The sequence below is a fragment of the Scophthalmus maximus genome, chromosome 1 (genome assembly GCF_022379125.1).
Source record: "Scophthalmus maximus strain ysfricsl-2021 chromosome 1, ASM2237912v1, whole genome shotgun sequence".
Classification (NCBI taxonomy): domain Eukaryota; kingdom Metazoa; phylum Chordata; class Actinopteri; order Pleuronectiformes; family Scophthalmidae; genus Scophthalmus; species Scophthalmus maximus.
The window spans coordinates 24,662,149-24,675,362 of NC_061515.1; the positions used below are offsets into that span (position 1 = coordinate 24,662,149).

Sequence of the window (13,214 nt, forward strand, 5' to 3'; positions counted from 1 at the left end):
CAGACCGTTAAATCTCCGCCACGGCTCCAGACTGCTCCAATACTCCAATTTAGAACATTAGCGGCAGAAAGTGGTTGGGATCAGACTGCTCCACAAGGTCTCTATGCAAATTGCAGCTAAAAACAAATACCCTCTTCCACTGGGCGACCTCGGCTTTTGAGCCCCTTGCGCAGAGCCTTCGTCTCCTCCAGGCTTGACCTCCTTGATGCCTGTCACCGAGTCCGTATGAGAGAAGGAGACCAGTGAAGAACTGCATTAAATACCCCGTTAGGGTCCTCGGGGATACGATCAATCAATTCGTGTTTGTATACGCGGATGACGTACTCCTTTTCAGAGGGAACGCGACTCTCACGTGCCCTCGGTAAGTTTCCTGGGCTTCATCACAGAGCAGGGGCCGGGTGGAGAAGGACCCCCGCCACAGCACAGGCCGTAGCAGAGTGGCCAACACCCGACGGTCCGGGACCAACTTCAGCGCTTTCTGGGCTTCGCAAACTCCCACCGCCGCTTCATGAGGAACTACAGTCGGGAGGTGGCTCCTCTCACCGGGCTCACGTCCCCCGAACCTCCCTTTGGTCCGGGCTCCCGAGGTAATATGCATTTTCTGTCTAGTGACATGGTGAAGTTGCTTCCGACAATGGCAGGTAATGTCAAGCTGTAACGAACAGGACGTTGTTTGACTGAATAACGGAATCGTGATGACTCGAAGATGTTCGCCACTGTGCTTCTGTAAAAATGAAGTTTTGAAAATAATAACTTTTGAGAGAAAAAAGGCCCGGGGAAAATGAGCTTCAGGGAAAAGATTCAAGGGCGAATGTCGTTTTTGTTGAACCCAGCTGTGGAGAGCAGGACAGATAAAAGCCTGAGAAAATGCTCATCTTGGTATTTTTGGATGAAGGAAGTAGGTCACCATTTTTACTCTGGAAGAGGAGAAGCATGCAAACTCTGCACCGGGGACGCAGCTGCAGCCTGTGTCTTCCAGAGAGAAGAAACATCTGGAGCCGTGAGGAAATCTCCCATTAGTTCAGCAGATTCCGCCTGGAAGAGTCACTCGTTGGGAACTCTCGGCACCCGTGACTCCTCTTGTCCAAGCTGGCACTCACCGTGACTCTCAGGACACTGAGGTCAACCGGTGCTACACTCACTGATGCCTCATCTGATGAAAATTATCTTTATCTTTCTTTCTGCAGATGAAGTCAGCAGTTTTTTTTCCAAACCTGAAAACCGAGCAGACAGAAGTGATGACTGTTCCCAAAGCTGGAGCCGACTGCACATAGTCCTCCACGTCCGTCACTACCTCTCGCGGTTCGTGAGCCACAATCGGCATTGAAGTTCGTGTTCTGCTCTGAGGTTCGTGTTTTTTAGACGTGCATTCATCCAGGAGCTTTATTCACACCGTGCGCGTGAGTCTTCTTCAGTCTGAAGAAATATTCATCCGACAAATCAATGCATAACATGCTATTTTTTGGATGTAACATGTATTTTAAGGTCGTTATGCAAAAATGTTGAGCCATGCTCCTGACTCCTCAGCCCCTCCCATCTCTATGCTCCTGTCTCCTTTCTCCCTCATGCATCTCCTCAGCCCCCCCCCCCCCCCCCCCCCGTTGAACTACATATATTTTCAACAAACTTCTCATGAAGGCATTTATTGGTTCTGTTCCCTCAACATTCTCTATGTAAATACACTAACACTGGAGCTAATCTGCACAAAATATTGTCTTTGTTGAAAACTGCAAGTTTCAGTCCAATAACACAAATTGATTTACTGTCAAGAGAACAATCTTTTCAAGACCACTAAAGTCACAGTAATGGGAATTGACAAAGGTTTGAATGGTAGTTGAAATATAGCCGGTGATGCATGACGTCCAATTTGGTGGACAGATGATTGATCATCATTTTTATGTAATTGCATTACTCCTCAGATTTTACTTTTTTTTTTACCTGCAAGGATTTTCTATTATAGGAGGAGCGGGTGGCAGTGTGGGGGTCGACACACGAGCGTCCACTGTGGTGGCCGATGTGCAACCGTCAACTCTCAAAGTGAAGTCACACCGACACGGGACGCGGACAAAGGAATTCCCTTCTTTTGATAGATTAGTTGTCGATTGAATCGTCTCGTCTTTCGCTTCGGGGAAATTTTAAGTGCGAGACCCTTCTCTGATCCGTGATTTCCGCACGGTGCCGTCGCTGATTGACGAATCAAAGACAGAACACGGGGAGCTCTGCGTGTAGCTGCGGAGAGTGTGTGTCCCTGCAGCAGCACGATCAATACGCCCGAGCATCAAGGCACTTTGTGTCTGAGCAACAGAAGAAGAAGAAGAAGAAGAAGAAGAAAACAAAGTTGAAAGGGCCCCTCCGTCAGAAGACTTGGGCTCCAGTGTAGGAGAACACAGTGGTGATGGGCAGATTCCTCCGTGATGAAGGCCGCACCACGTGCCAACCCTTCGTCTGTGGCCTCTGTGATGTTTTGGCGACGTTTCCATCCGGTTCCCATGGAGCACTGCGAGTGTGCACGTGTGATACACTGCTTGTTTTTTCACGCCGGGGCTGCGGCGTCTTCCACGAGTGCTTGGAAATCATGGCATTGCCGGTCTCAGTAATTAAGCCGCTGGATTGACAACACGTGACAGACATTTCTTTCTGTTGCTTCGATAGCATTTATGCATACAGTGCCCGTGGACTGCTGAGAAATCCATCTACCGACATTCAACCAAACGGTCCCAAGAGGACATCCGGTTTCTCCCCTCGGTAATCCTGTATTCACTTAATGTTACCAGGACCTCAGAACTCTGACAATCAACCGTAACATATCTCTGGCGTCAGGTAGGGTGAGTTCTTATTAAATGCTTGGTCAGATTCTTGGTCTCGTGTGATACCCACATCACACATTTCCTTATCTAAATTGAAAGATCAAGAAATTCTGCCAAAGTGCCAAAAATAAACTTTACTCACTGATGAGTTTCGCACACATTTCGTTATCCATAAATAGTTGGCAGAGATGTACAGATCACATTCCGGAGTTCTGATTATGAAACAGGCTTTTGTGTTACGAATTCACATTTCATCTTAAAATGCCGCTTATGCATTTGTGCTGGCGTTTTCTTTAGAGAATCATTCATGCTCATTTTTTTAAAAGAATATATTAGATTCAAACTTTTCGAGCCGTGAGAGAGTTCAGATGGTATGCTTTGAATCTTTTTTTTACCCTTCCCAAATATTATTTTAGGTTTCAGCAGCTGTATGGTAAACTCTGAACCCTCGGATCGTCTCCCAGTCTGGGTATTAGTGTCTCCGGGCAGATTTGAACGTGCCTGGAGGCCTTCATGCTGAATTCTCTTCAATCTATTCTGCCTGGCATCAACGGGATGCACAGAAATGATGTCAAATTTGTACGTTCTGGACCCAGGGGCCGCATCGGCAAACTGTGAAATCCTCTTCCACGAGGATCTCAGCGAGTCCAGAGGAGGAACAAATTTTGACCTCAAACGTTCCTCAATATGCGTCTCTGTTCGCTGAATTGCTCACTCGTCTAACTGTGGGAGTCTGGGGTTTGTGGCCCTGTCCCAGTCGACCTCCTGCCCCCCCGCGAGGACAAACTCCACCCGGCTGCTCCGCCCCATCAGGAGCGTTGAAAACGAGCGCTCCCCTTCTGCAGCTGACTGCCATTACTCTCCCAATCCCCAATTAGGCTGATCACAAAGAATCCGGGGGTCATTACAAGTCAAGCCACTGGTTGAAAGTGCCGATCAAATTAGCCGAGCGGCTTTCAGCATGAATCAACGTGGTCGCGCGGCGGCTACCGCACAGGATGCGCGGAGGAGGCGGTTCGGTCAACCCAAAAGCATGTGGAGGGCGCCCGGCGTCTGACACATTTTTTCCTGTGCTCATACGCGCAGCTTTTCGTCCCGCAATCACACCCCGTCAAGGGGAAACAGCTTGTGTCTCCATCGGCCCGCAGAGGAGTTCCAGATGGGGTCATTATCGGGGCTATTTGTCCATCTAAACAGACTCAAAGAAGCGGGAGAGGTCGGGCCCCTTTTGGCAAAAGTAAAGAACAAGCAGCAGAGGGGAGGAGATGAAACGGAACCGGCCAGGTGCTTTCATCCAGACCAAGGAGCTCGGCGCTCCCGGTTGTTTTGGACCGAGCGCGGCCTTCGGCTCCATCGTCGAGGTGGCGTCTCCTGGCGGAGCGTGTAGGTGTCAGCCCCTCGCTGTCCACACAAATGGACCGGCTCAGAGCGGTGAAATTCTTTTGCGGGGTCAGCGTGGTGTCAGCGCTGGTTACGTAAGTGAGGCGGGAGGCTCCCCGGGCGGGAGTTACCCGTTGATTTCAGTTTTTGTGTTTTGGTTTCTTCTCAGTGTCCCTGGGATCGGAGCTGCTCTGGAGGTTAAAGAGAGTCCTTCTCTTGACCGGCCACAACTGGGCCAAATATATATAATTGCCTTTTTTTTATTAGCTGCATGCCGGGGCTGAAGTATGCATGCTAATGGAAATGGACTGTATTTATATAGTGCCCTTCTAGTCATATAGACCACTCAAAGCGCTTTACAGGGAAGTCACATTCACGCAGCGCTGCTATTTATCACGCATCTTTCTGTCACATTCATACACATTCATATACATTCATATACATTCATACACCGTCGGACGAGCCGTCAGAGGCAAGTCAGGGTTAAGAGTCTTGCCCAAGGACACGACGGCATGTGGACCTTCAGGTCGACTGATACAAACATTGCATCGGCTAAACATCAGCATGTCAACATGGTCATTGTTAAAATGTCAGCTTGCCTCCATTGCACAAAGTACTTCATTCATTTATCAGAAACCGGGAGCCCGAGGTTTCGAAATTGCACTTGCAGCATCAGTCATCGTAGGATACTGGAGCGTAGTGACCTTCCATATGAACCCCAAAAACTTTTGTTGGTTATGACCCGTGTAGACTGACCTATGTGCTCCGTCCTTCGCCAGGGCTCAAGGAGGAGGGACCTGATGAATGCCACGATTGGTCAAATAACCTGGAGCTTCAAGATGTTTCGGTCAAGCACCTGGTTTCACCAACATTTCCTCCTTCACTAATTCTTCAGATCATTGCATTTGGATCAAACATCACGAGCCCCAGCGGGTCCTTGCTGGATTGATATTAATCATCCTTTTTGTTTTTGTTTTTGCATGTGCCATCGTGACATAAAGGCTTATGTTTCAAATCTAATTCATTTAGCATTTGATAAAAGCAGGGTTTTTTTTCCAATAGGCTAGAAATGATTGGCCCACATTAAATCAGGGCTCAGGCTGTTTTAAATCCACGTAGTCCACATTTATCATGGGGTGTCCACGTCGACTTGGCTACGGCTGTGCCATGAAAGCGCATCCAAACTATGACGAGTTTTATTTTTCCGAACCGTAACCGAACTGCAGCAGACTAATCTTGACATTTTGTGACTGGTGCCGTTTGGCATTTCGTAATCCAGGTCTGTCATATTGGCTTGCTTGTGTTGACGTACTTTGTCAGGGGGCTGACAGGACTGACTTCTCCCAGTAAACAGGTCACAATTACACTAAATCACATGCAGGATTATGGCGTCAAGTCTGACGCTCATCGTTACAGAATTCGATTTTTACAGATGTACACACGGTTAACCTGAGACGAGGACTCTTTAGTTTATTAGAGAGTATAACACCTGTGTCCACAGCACACAGCAGAACATACATCACTGTTCCTTTCTGTTTTCACTTGGGTTCGAAGCCGTGTGGAACAATATTGTTTTTTAATAGAACGTCAGTGTCTGCGGGGACTTACAGTATCTCTGACGCCTTTGAGCTTCTTTTTTTTTAGAGCTTTAATGAATGAGGCAGTCGAGGGAAACAAGCGACTTATCCCAGATTGGTCCTCGCTCTTAAATCTTGACGAATTGGAGCCGCCCAGCCAAAAGCGTCCGTCTGCCAGGTTGTCTTTCAAAGCGATCATCACAAGGCCTTTCCACTGGCAGCCTCGAGCTCACCTGCTGACAGCTTTGCTTTGGGTTCGGCACGCTGTCTTCCATCGCCGCGTCACAACATTATGAGAGGAATGCCTATGAAAATCACATGCACTTGTGTGCCCAGTGGATAAGGATCACACAGCATGCTGTGTCGACTGCAGCCAAGCATCCATTAATCTGTGTTCCTGCTTCTCTCATTAAGTGGCTTGCTGGAGAGCGCTCAGATAGAAGAGCCACAGTGCCCCCTGGTGGAGGAGTGAAGGTACACCTCGTAAGTAGAAATAACGTTTTTCACATTGTCAAGGGTTTTCTGCCATGACGCCTTCCAAAATATGATTTAAATTTTCAGAGAGCAGGCCACCGGTGGGGGACGGCTTGTCCTATTGGATAAAAAAAACAAACTGTATCCACAATTGGTGACCCTGCTGGTTTTGGGGTAAGGGTTGGGTTGAGGTTATATATGTTCTGGTGAGGGTCACAACAAAAGCAACACATTTTTTCCCAAGTACTGATTTGATTGTATATATTAACGGAATAGTGGGATGGAGATGTTTACTGTTCAGTTTCAATTAATGATTTTGATTTTGTACATCGAAAGGGTCGACTTCCAACAATTCCCCTGAACGATCCTGGTGACTCGGCATTAATTATCAGACTCAATAATAGGAACAATATCTCGAGAGGAAGTTCCGAATTAGAAAGGTCTCAAATGAAGCAATGTCTAAATGTTTGAGCATCTTGTTCTCGTCAAACAACAAGAGCAAAGGGCAAAGCCATAGTAAGAAACGACTATTTGAACTATTAACCTGGAGTACGAGCGAAAAGAAAGTAAGGAATGAGCCACAATGTCTCTTGTCACCATAAACACACACACAATCCCACATACACCTTCCTCTGCTGCCCCAAATACTACTAAAAAAGGTAGCGTTGAACAGCTGTTGAAGGAAAACACTGAGCCTTATTTGTTTTTAATCTAACGCCATTGGGCAGCGTTCATGTTGGTGTATTAATGTATTTCTTTAACTTAAATTTGATAGTGAGAAAACTGGTATTTACTTCCAATGGGGGAATGGCTTGTTAGTTAAAATTCCACACACACAAAATAAACAGCGCTTGGAAAAATGGCCTTCACTGTCATCTCGCATGCAAGATGCTCCAGCACAGATTTAGTTTGAGTCGCCAGCGGTCGCTCCATTCGGAGTCGATCGACAGCGGCGGGACCTTTATGACGCCCTAGTCCGGGAGGCGTTCTCATGTGTGCTTTTTCCTAATCCAGGAAGCAGTCCAGAATCTTCTGGATGTTTTGGAAGGCGTCTTGGCCCAGGTAGTCGGCCCGTCCGTCCTCCCACAGCCTGCGACGCTCCCGCTGCCCCGGCTCCCTGTCGGCGGCGCCCTGCCACCATGTGGTGCGAGACAAACACATCAGGCCCTCAGAGCGGATTCATCCCACTCCACCGTCTCCTCAGGCTGAATGTAAGGTTCTAACCGGATGTCTGATCTTCAACTAGCTGCAGAAATTAGTTGGTTGTGGGATTGAATGTTCATTTTCTCTTCTTGTGTTTTTATGCCTTTGACAATTTGCCAAAACAACAACAACAAAAAGGTCTTTTTTTTTACATTGGTACTTTACATCTTTGGAGTTTCATGTCTATCTAAGAAATGAAACGCTCCAACTGAGGATGAGCGTTATGGCCAAACATTTTATCAATCATATAATTTGTTCATCACAATAAAAGTCACGTCATCATTTCTTTCAAGTTTGATTTCTGCTCCTGTCTGGGCAGAGAATGACAAACGCTTGCTGAACAGCGAATCTGAGGTCGAAGATTAAAAAAACAAACAATTATGTCCCCATAACAATGAATATAATTATTGATCACAGGACACAATGGAAGTGCGTGCTGAAACACGTGTCAGTGCGAGTGTGAGAGGGGAAACGTTTACGTACAGGATCGGCAGCAGAAGCGCTGCCCCCGGAACCCTCTCCGTCCAACGGTGAGGCCTGGACCCCCGTGCTCTCGCGTCCCACTGACCCGTCCTCAAAACGTGCGTCGTCGGCGTGGAAACACTGCGGAGAGAATAGTAGCGCGCGACCAGTCAATGCACTGATTGGACTGTCAGCAGCAGCAGCACGGTGATGTCACCGTGGCTCCGCCTCAGTCCCACTGATGAAACCGTTCATGTATGTTCACGGCTGCTGTCGTACCAGAGGGCGCGTCGGTCTGTTCAGGCCACGCGTACAAGCTCGCGTAAATACGCCGACATCAAGCCGAACGAATGTAACAAACGGCAGGAAATGCAAAGCTCAGAGCCCTGATGGAAGATACGGTAATAGACTCAAATGCGGTCAAGCAGAAATATCCACAAATGAACAGTTTCATCTACTGGAACTAATCAAAGGGCCGCCTGACGACGCAGCATAATAATCCCCTTGATATATTATAAACACAAGCAGCACTGCAAAAATAAGCTCTTTCGTGAACCTAATTAATGGATCAATTAGAACGTGTTTTAATCAGTATACTTACTGTGTGTCTTTGAATGAACGCTGTGTTTAAAGCAGATGAGTTAGGAAGTTTGGTGGAACAGACACATTGCTAATGACAGTGAAACTGACCATTTTTTTCCCACACATGGCATGAAGTATATAAAATAATAATTTAAATAGTTGCTCATGGTATAGTGCTACTACTTTTTCCATGTCTCTCTGGGGTAAATGGTAAGTGGACTGTATTTATATAGTGCTCCTCTAGTCTTATCGACAAGTCAAGGAAGTGTAGCCAGCTTCAGTGTTGTGAGACTGGTTCAACATCCCAGTGCCTTGCAATAAGTTAATATGATAGGATAATAATGATAAACAAGAACCACCTCAGGAAGATTCAGGGCACATCCAGTGTCTGTATTTACAGCTGCAGATCGACGAGGTACAACAAGTTGCGGCCTATAGATGTCCTACTTAGTAACTAAGAGTACCAATACATTTTGAAATCAATATCCAAGGCAATGTTCAATCTGCCAACAGAAGTAGAAATGGAAGGCTCAGTGGACAACAACGCTGACTTTGGATCAGGAGGTGGAGTGTTCAACAATCACCTCGGGCAGATCCAGGGCACATCTGTAGTCACAGCTAGTGTAATAAAACAAGCTACATCATGGGGAACTTTGGAAGGACTTCCACTTAATTCAACTTTGACCAATGTGGTGTTGTATCATGTTTTTTTAAAAATTTTAATTTATTTAAAATAGAACCACCTCATTAGAGATTCTAGGTTTAGAGTCTTGAGAAGGGTTACGCAATACCAACTTTCATCCAACGGAGGTAGAAAGGGAAGACGACAAACAGCATTGTTATGGCTGGAGTGGCACAATGGACAAGAACACTGACTTTGGATCAGTAGTTCAAGGGTTCAAGACCGACTCACGGAAGAGTGGCAAGACCGACTCATGGATGTGTGACACAGTGGACAACAACACTGACTGGTTCACTAGGTCAAGGGTTCAAGAGTCACCTCAGTAGAGAGTAGGTTTAAAGTCTTGAGAATGTTGATGGATTTTGTACGCAATACCAACTTTCATTCAACAGAGGTAGAAAGGGAAGACGACGAACAATATTACTGTGGCTCGCGTGGGAATATGGACAAGAACACTTACCAAGGGTCAGTAAGTCGAGGGTTCAAAACCAACTCACTATAGATTCTCAAGCAAGGATGAGCAAGTCAATCAGGTCTGGAGTCTTAAGAAGGTTGATGGATTTTGTACACAATACCAACTTTCATTCAACGGAGGTAGAAACAGAAGACGACCAACAGCATTGGTATGGCTGGAGTGGCACAATGGACAAGAACACTGACTTTGGATCAGTAGTTCAAGGGTTCAACACAGACTCACGGAAGAGTGGCAAGACCGACTCACGGATGTGTGACACAGTGGACAACAACACTGACCTTGGCTCAGTAGGTTCGAGGGTTCAACTCCGACGCAGGGAGAGATAAGCATCCAGTGTCTGTATTCACAGCTAAAGGTCCATGGGGTATAACATGCTACGGCAAGGGGGAGCCAGGACTTTAGGTAGGAGGGGGGGGAATCATTTTTATCCCTGTAAATTAATGTATGTAAATAATAAAGTAAATAATTGAATTGGAAGTCAAAGTACCTCCTAGAAGATACCTTAGATAATAACCCCAGATAGGATAAAGTCTCAACGCCCCTGAAAGTCTGTAGTTGGTAATCCAGCGCTGGGATGCACAGGTTAGTCCAGGGACAGATGAACAGAACCTTGATCCTGGTTGGTTGTTCTTGATTTTACATTTTTAAATTAAGACTGTCTTATATTATATACTATTAACTTGATTTAGTTAATAACACTGTTTTAATAAAAGAAACTCTCTTATATTATATTATTATATAGACATATTAAGACAGTTGATAATAAGAAGATAAGACAGTTGTTCTTCTTATTATCAACTGTCTTAATATGTCTATATAATAATATAAGAGATAGTTTCTTTAAAAATATAAAAACAACCAACCAGGTCAAGGTTCTGTTCATCTGTCCCTGGACTAACCTGTGCATCCCAGCGCTGGATTACCAACTAGAGACTTTCAGAGGCGTTGAGACTTTATCCTATCTGGGGTTATTATCTAAGGTATCTTCTAGGAGGTACTTTGACTTCCAATTCAATTATTTACTTTATTATTTACATACATTAATTTACAGGGATAAAAATGATTCCCCCCCCTCCTACCTAAAGTCCTGGCTCCCCCTTGCCGTAGCATGTTATACCCCATGGACCTTTAGCTGTGAATACAGACACTGGATGCTTATCTCTCCCTGCGTCGGAGTTGAACCCTCGAACCTACTGAGCCAAGGTCAGTGTTGTTGTCCACTGTGTCACACATCCGTGAGTCGGTCTTGCCACTCTTCCGTGAGTCTGTGTTGAACCCTTGAACTACTGATCCAAAGTCAGTGTTCTTGTCCATTGTGCCACACCAGCCATAACAATGCAGTTCGTCGTCTTCTGTTTCTACCTCCGTTGGATGAAAGTTGGTATTGTGTACAAAATCCATCAACCTTCTTAAGACTCGAGACCTGATTGACTTGCTCATCCTTGCTTGAGTATCTATAGTGAGTTGGTTTTGAACCCTCGACTTACTGATCCTTAGTAAGTGTTCTTGTCCACTGTGCCACACCAGCCACAGCAACATTGTTTGTCGTCTTCCCTTTCTACCTTTGTTGGATGAAAGTTGGTATTGCGTACAAAATCCATCAACATTCTCAAGACTTTAAACCTAGAATCTCTACTGAGGTGGCTGTTGAACCCTCGACCTAGTGAACCACAGTCAGTGTTCTTGTCCAATGTGCCAGACCATTCACATCAATTTCTGTTGTCATCTTCCTTTTTGTACCTCTGTTGAGAGACAGCTATTTTAAATAAATTTAAATTTTTAAAAAACATGATACAACACCACGTTGGTCAACGTTCACTTAAGTGGAAGTCATTCCAAAGTTCCACATGCTGTAGCTGGTTTTATTGTACTTTCTCGATCTGCAGCTGTGAATACAGACATTGATATGTCCTGAATCTCCCTGACGTGGTTCTTGAACACTCCCTCCTGAACCAAGGTCAGTGTGCTTGTCCACTGAGCCACCGCAATGAAAAGTCGTCACCTTCCCTTTCTACTTCTGTTAACAGACGATAAATGAACCTTCGCATTGCAATACAGGAACGCAGATTGAACATTTGCCTTGGATATTGATTAGAAAATGTATTGGTACTTAGCACACACATTACAAACAAGGAACATTTTAATCTGATAAGGGTTTTGGGCTTGTGTATTGCAAAATGGCTCCATAGCGCCCCCTAAAAAATTTCATAAATCAAGCCCCTCCTTACTGTTTCACCTACATGTATGAAATTTCAGGAGCCATTTCAGATATCCGGATTTGCAACTCTAAACAAGCCTGCCAAGATTCGTGAGATGTAAAGCATCCCAAGTCCATCTAACACGTATTCGTATTTAATGGCGAACAATGCTTCACCATGGCAACAGCGTTTGATACATGGTCAAAACATCCGCAGTATAATATCAGCCACGTCTCACCACTAAGCCGACCAAATTTGAGCTGGATCTGGTGAACCTGCAAGGCAGAGGACGTAAAAGTACAATTTGTAACGTCCTGTTGCCAGTAGGTGGCGCTATGAGCCTTTTTAAATATTGACATGCAAATTTATTGAGGGCGGGACTGTTATCATTCTTGAGAAGTTAGGTAAAGATATGACCACATATGGTTGAGTCATGACGTTGTGATTTTTCATGGCGTTACGTAGATGCAATTGGTATATATACTAGTGTATATATATATACTAGTGTACATATATACTAGTGTATATATACCTTATACGACCTGACAAGCCTGGCCCACCTGGGCCTCCCTGTAAGCCTGAAGCCATCTCTATATACACTCATTTCCCGCATGGGATTCAAATTGTGAGCTCATACAGAGTGTTTACAAGAATCCAGTTCAGTGATTAAATGATTCAAAGAACATTAAACCAGTAATAGCAGTCAATCTTAAAGCAAAAAAAAAGCTAAATATTCAGTGGTTCCAAGTAATCTACACGTGCATTTGGCTTCAGCACTTGACCCGCAATGTTTTTAGGTGTGTGGGAGAGCCTTCTTCCACCGGCGCTGTTGTGTGAAAAACTAGAAACATCCTGTCTTAAAAGGATGTTGGAAAAATCTAGTCTGTGCATTTGTTGCTTCTTGACTGGACTACTGTAATTTGTTTGTCATCACTGTGCAGTAATCAGATGGGATATTTACTCCCCCAAAAAAGTATGCACATATAATTCGTCTCGTGTGAGGGAAGTACTGGTGCTCGAACAGAGTCTGTCAGAAATTGAAATGCCAGGACAGGAACGAGACAAAATGTGAAGTGCCTTGAGATAATGTAAAATGTAATGTGGCGCTATACTTCTGAAATTGAACTGCATCCAATCGCACTGCAGATTTGCGATAATTCTTTGTGGGCTTGTCACGATGTGCAGCATGTTGTTTTAAATAAAATGCATTTACTTCGACACACACTTAAGCATCAAAGTGCATCAATCAATGTTCCCGTCATATATTGTTAAGTTGTTACTTTTCAAGTTCAACATATCCCTGCACGCGCACGAACACACATTCATAAAGAAACAACGCTAACATCGAACACAAACTAAGAGATGTGATTGAGG

At 45.1% G+C, this 13,214-nt stretch overlaps 1 protein-coding gene across 6 annotated transcripts in view; it reads right to left on the minus strand.

Annotated features, from left to right (window-relative positions):
• gyg2 (glycogenin 2) overlaps positions 1–13,214 on the minus strand; it is a 37,244-nt gene that overhangs the window by 13,495 nt on the left and 10,535 nt on the right. For 5 of the 6 annotated variants that reach the window (XM_035636150.2, XM_035636142.2, XM_035636156.2 and 2 more), the window contains 2 exons: positions 7,925–8,044; positions 5,641–7,369 (listed from right to left, as the gene is read on the minus strand). In XM_035636150.2, coding sequence (XP_035492043.1) covers positions 7,244–7,369; positions 7,925–8,044 — 246 coding nt within the window. In that variant the 3' untranslated portion in view covers positions 5,641–7,243. Of the gene's footprint in view, positions 1–5,640; positions 7,370–7,924; positions 8,045–13,214 lie in introns of those variants that run through there. The other variant, XM_035636171.2, reaches the window with a different exon arrangement.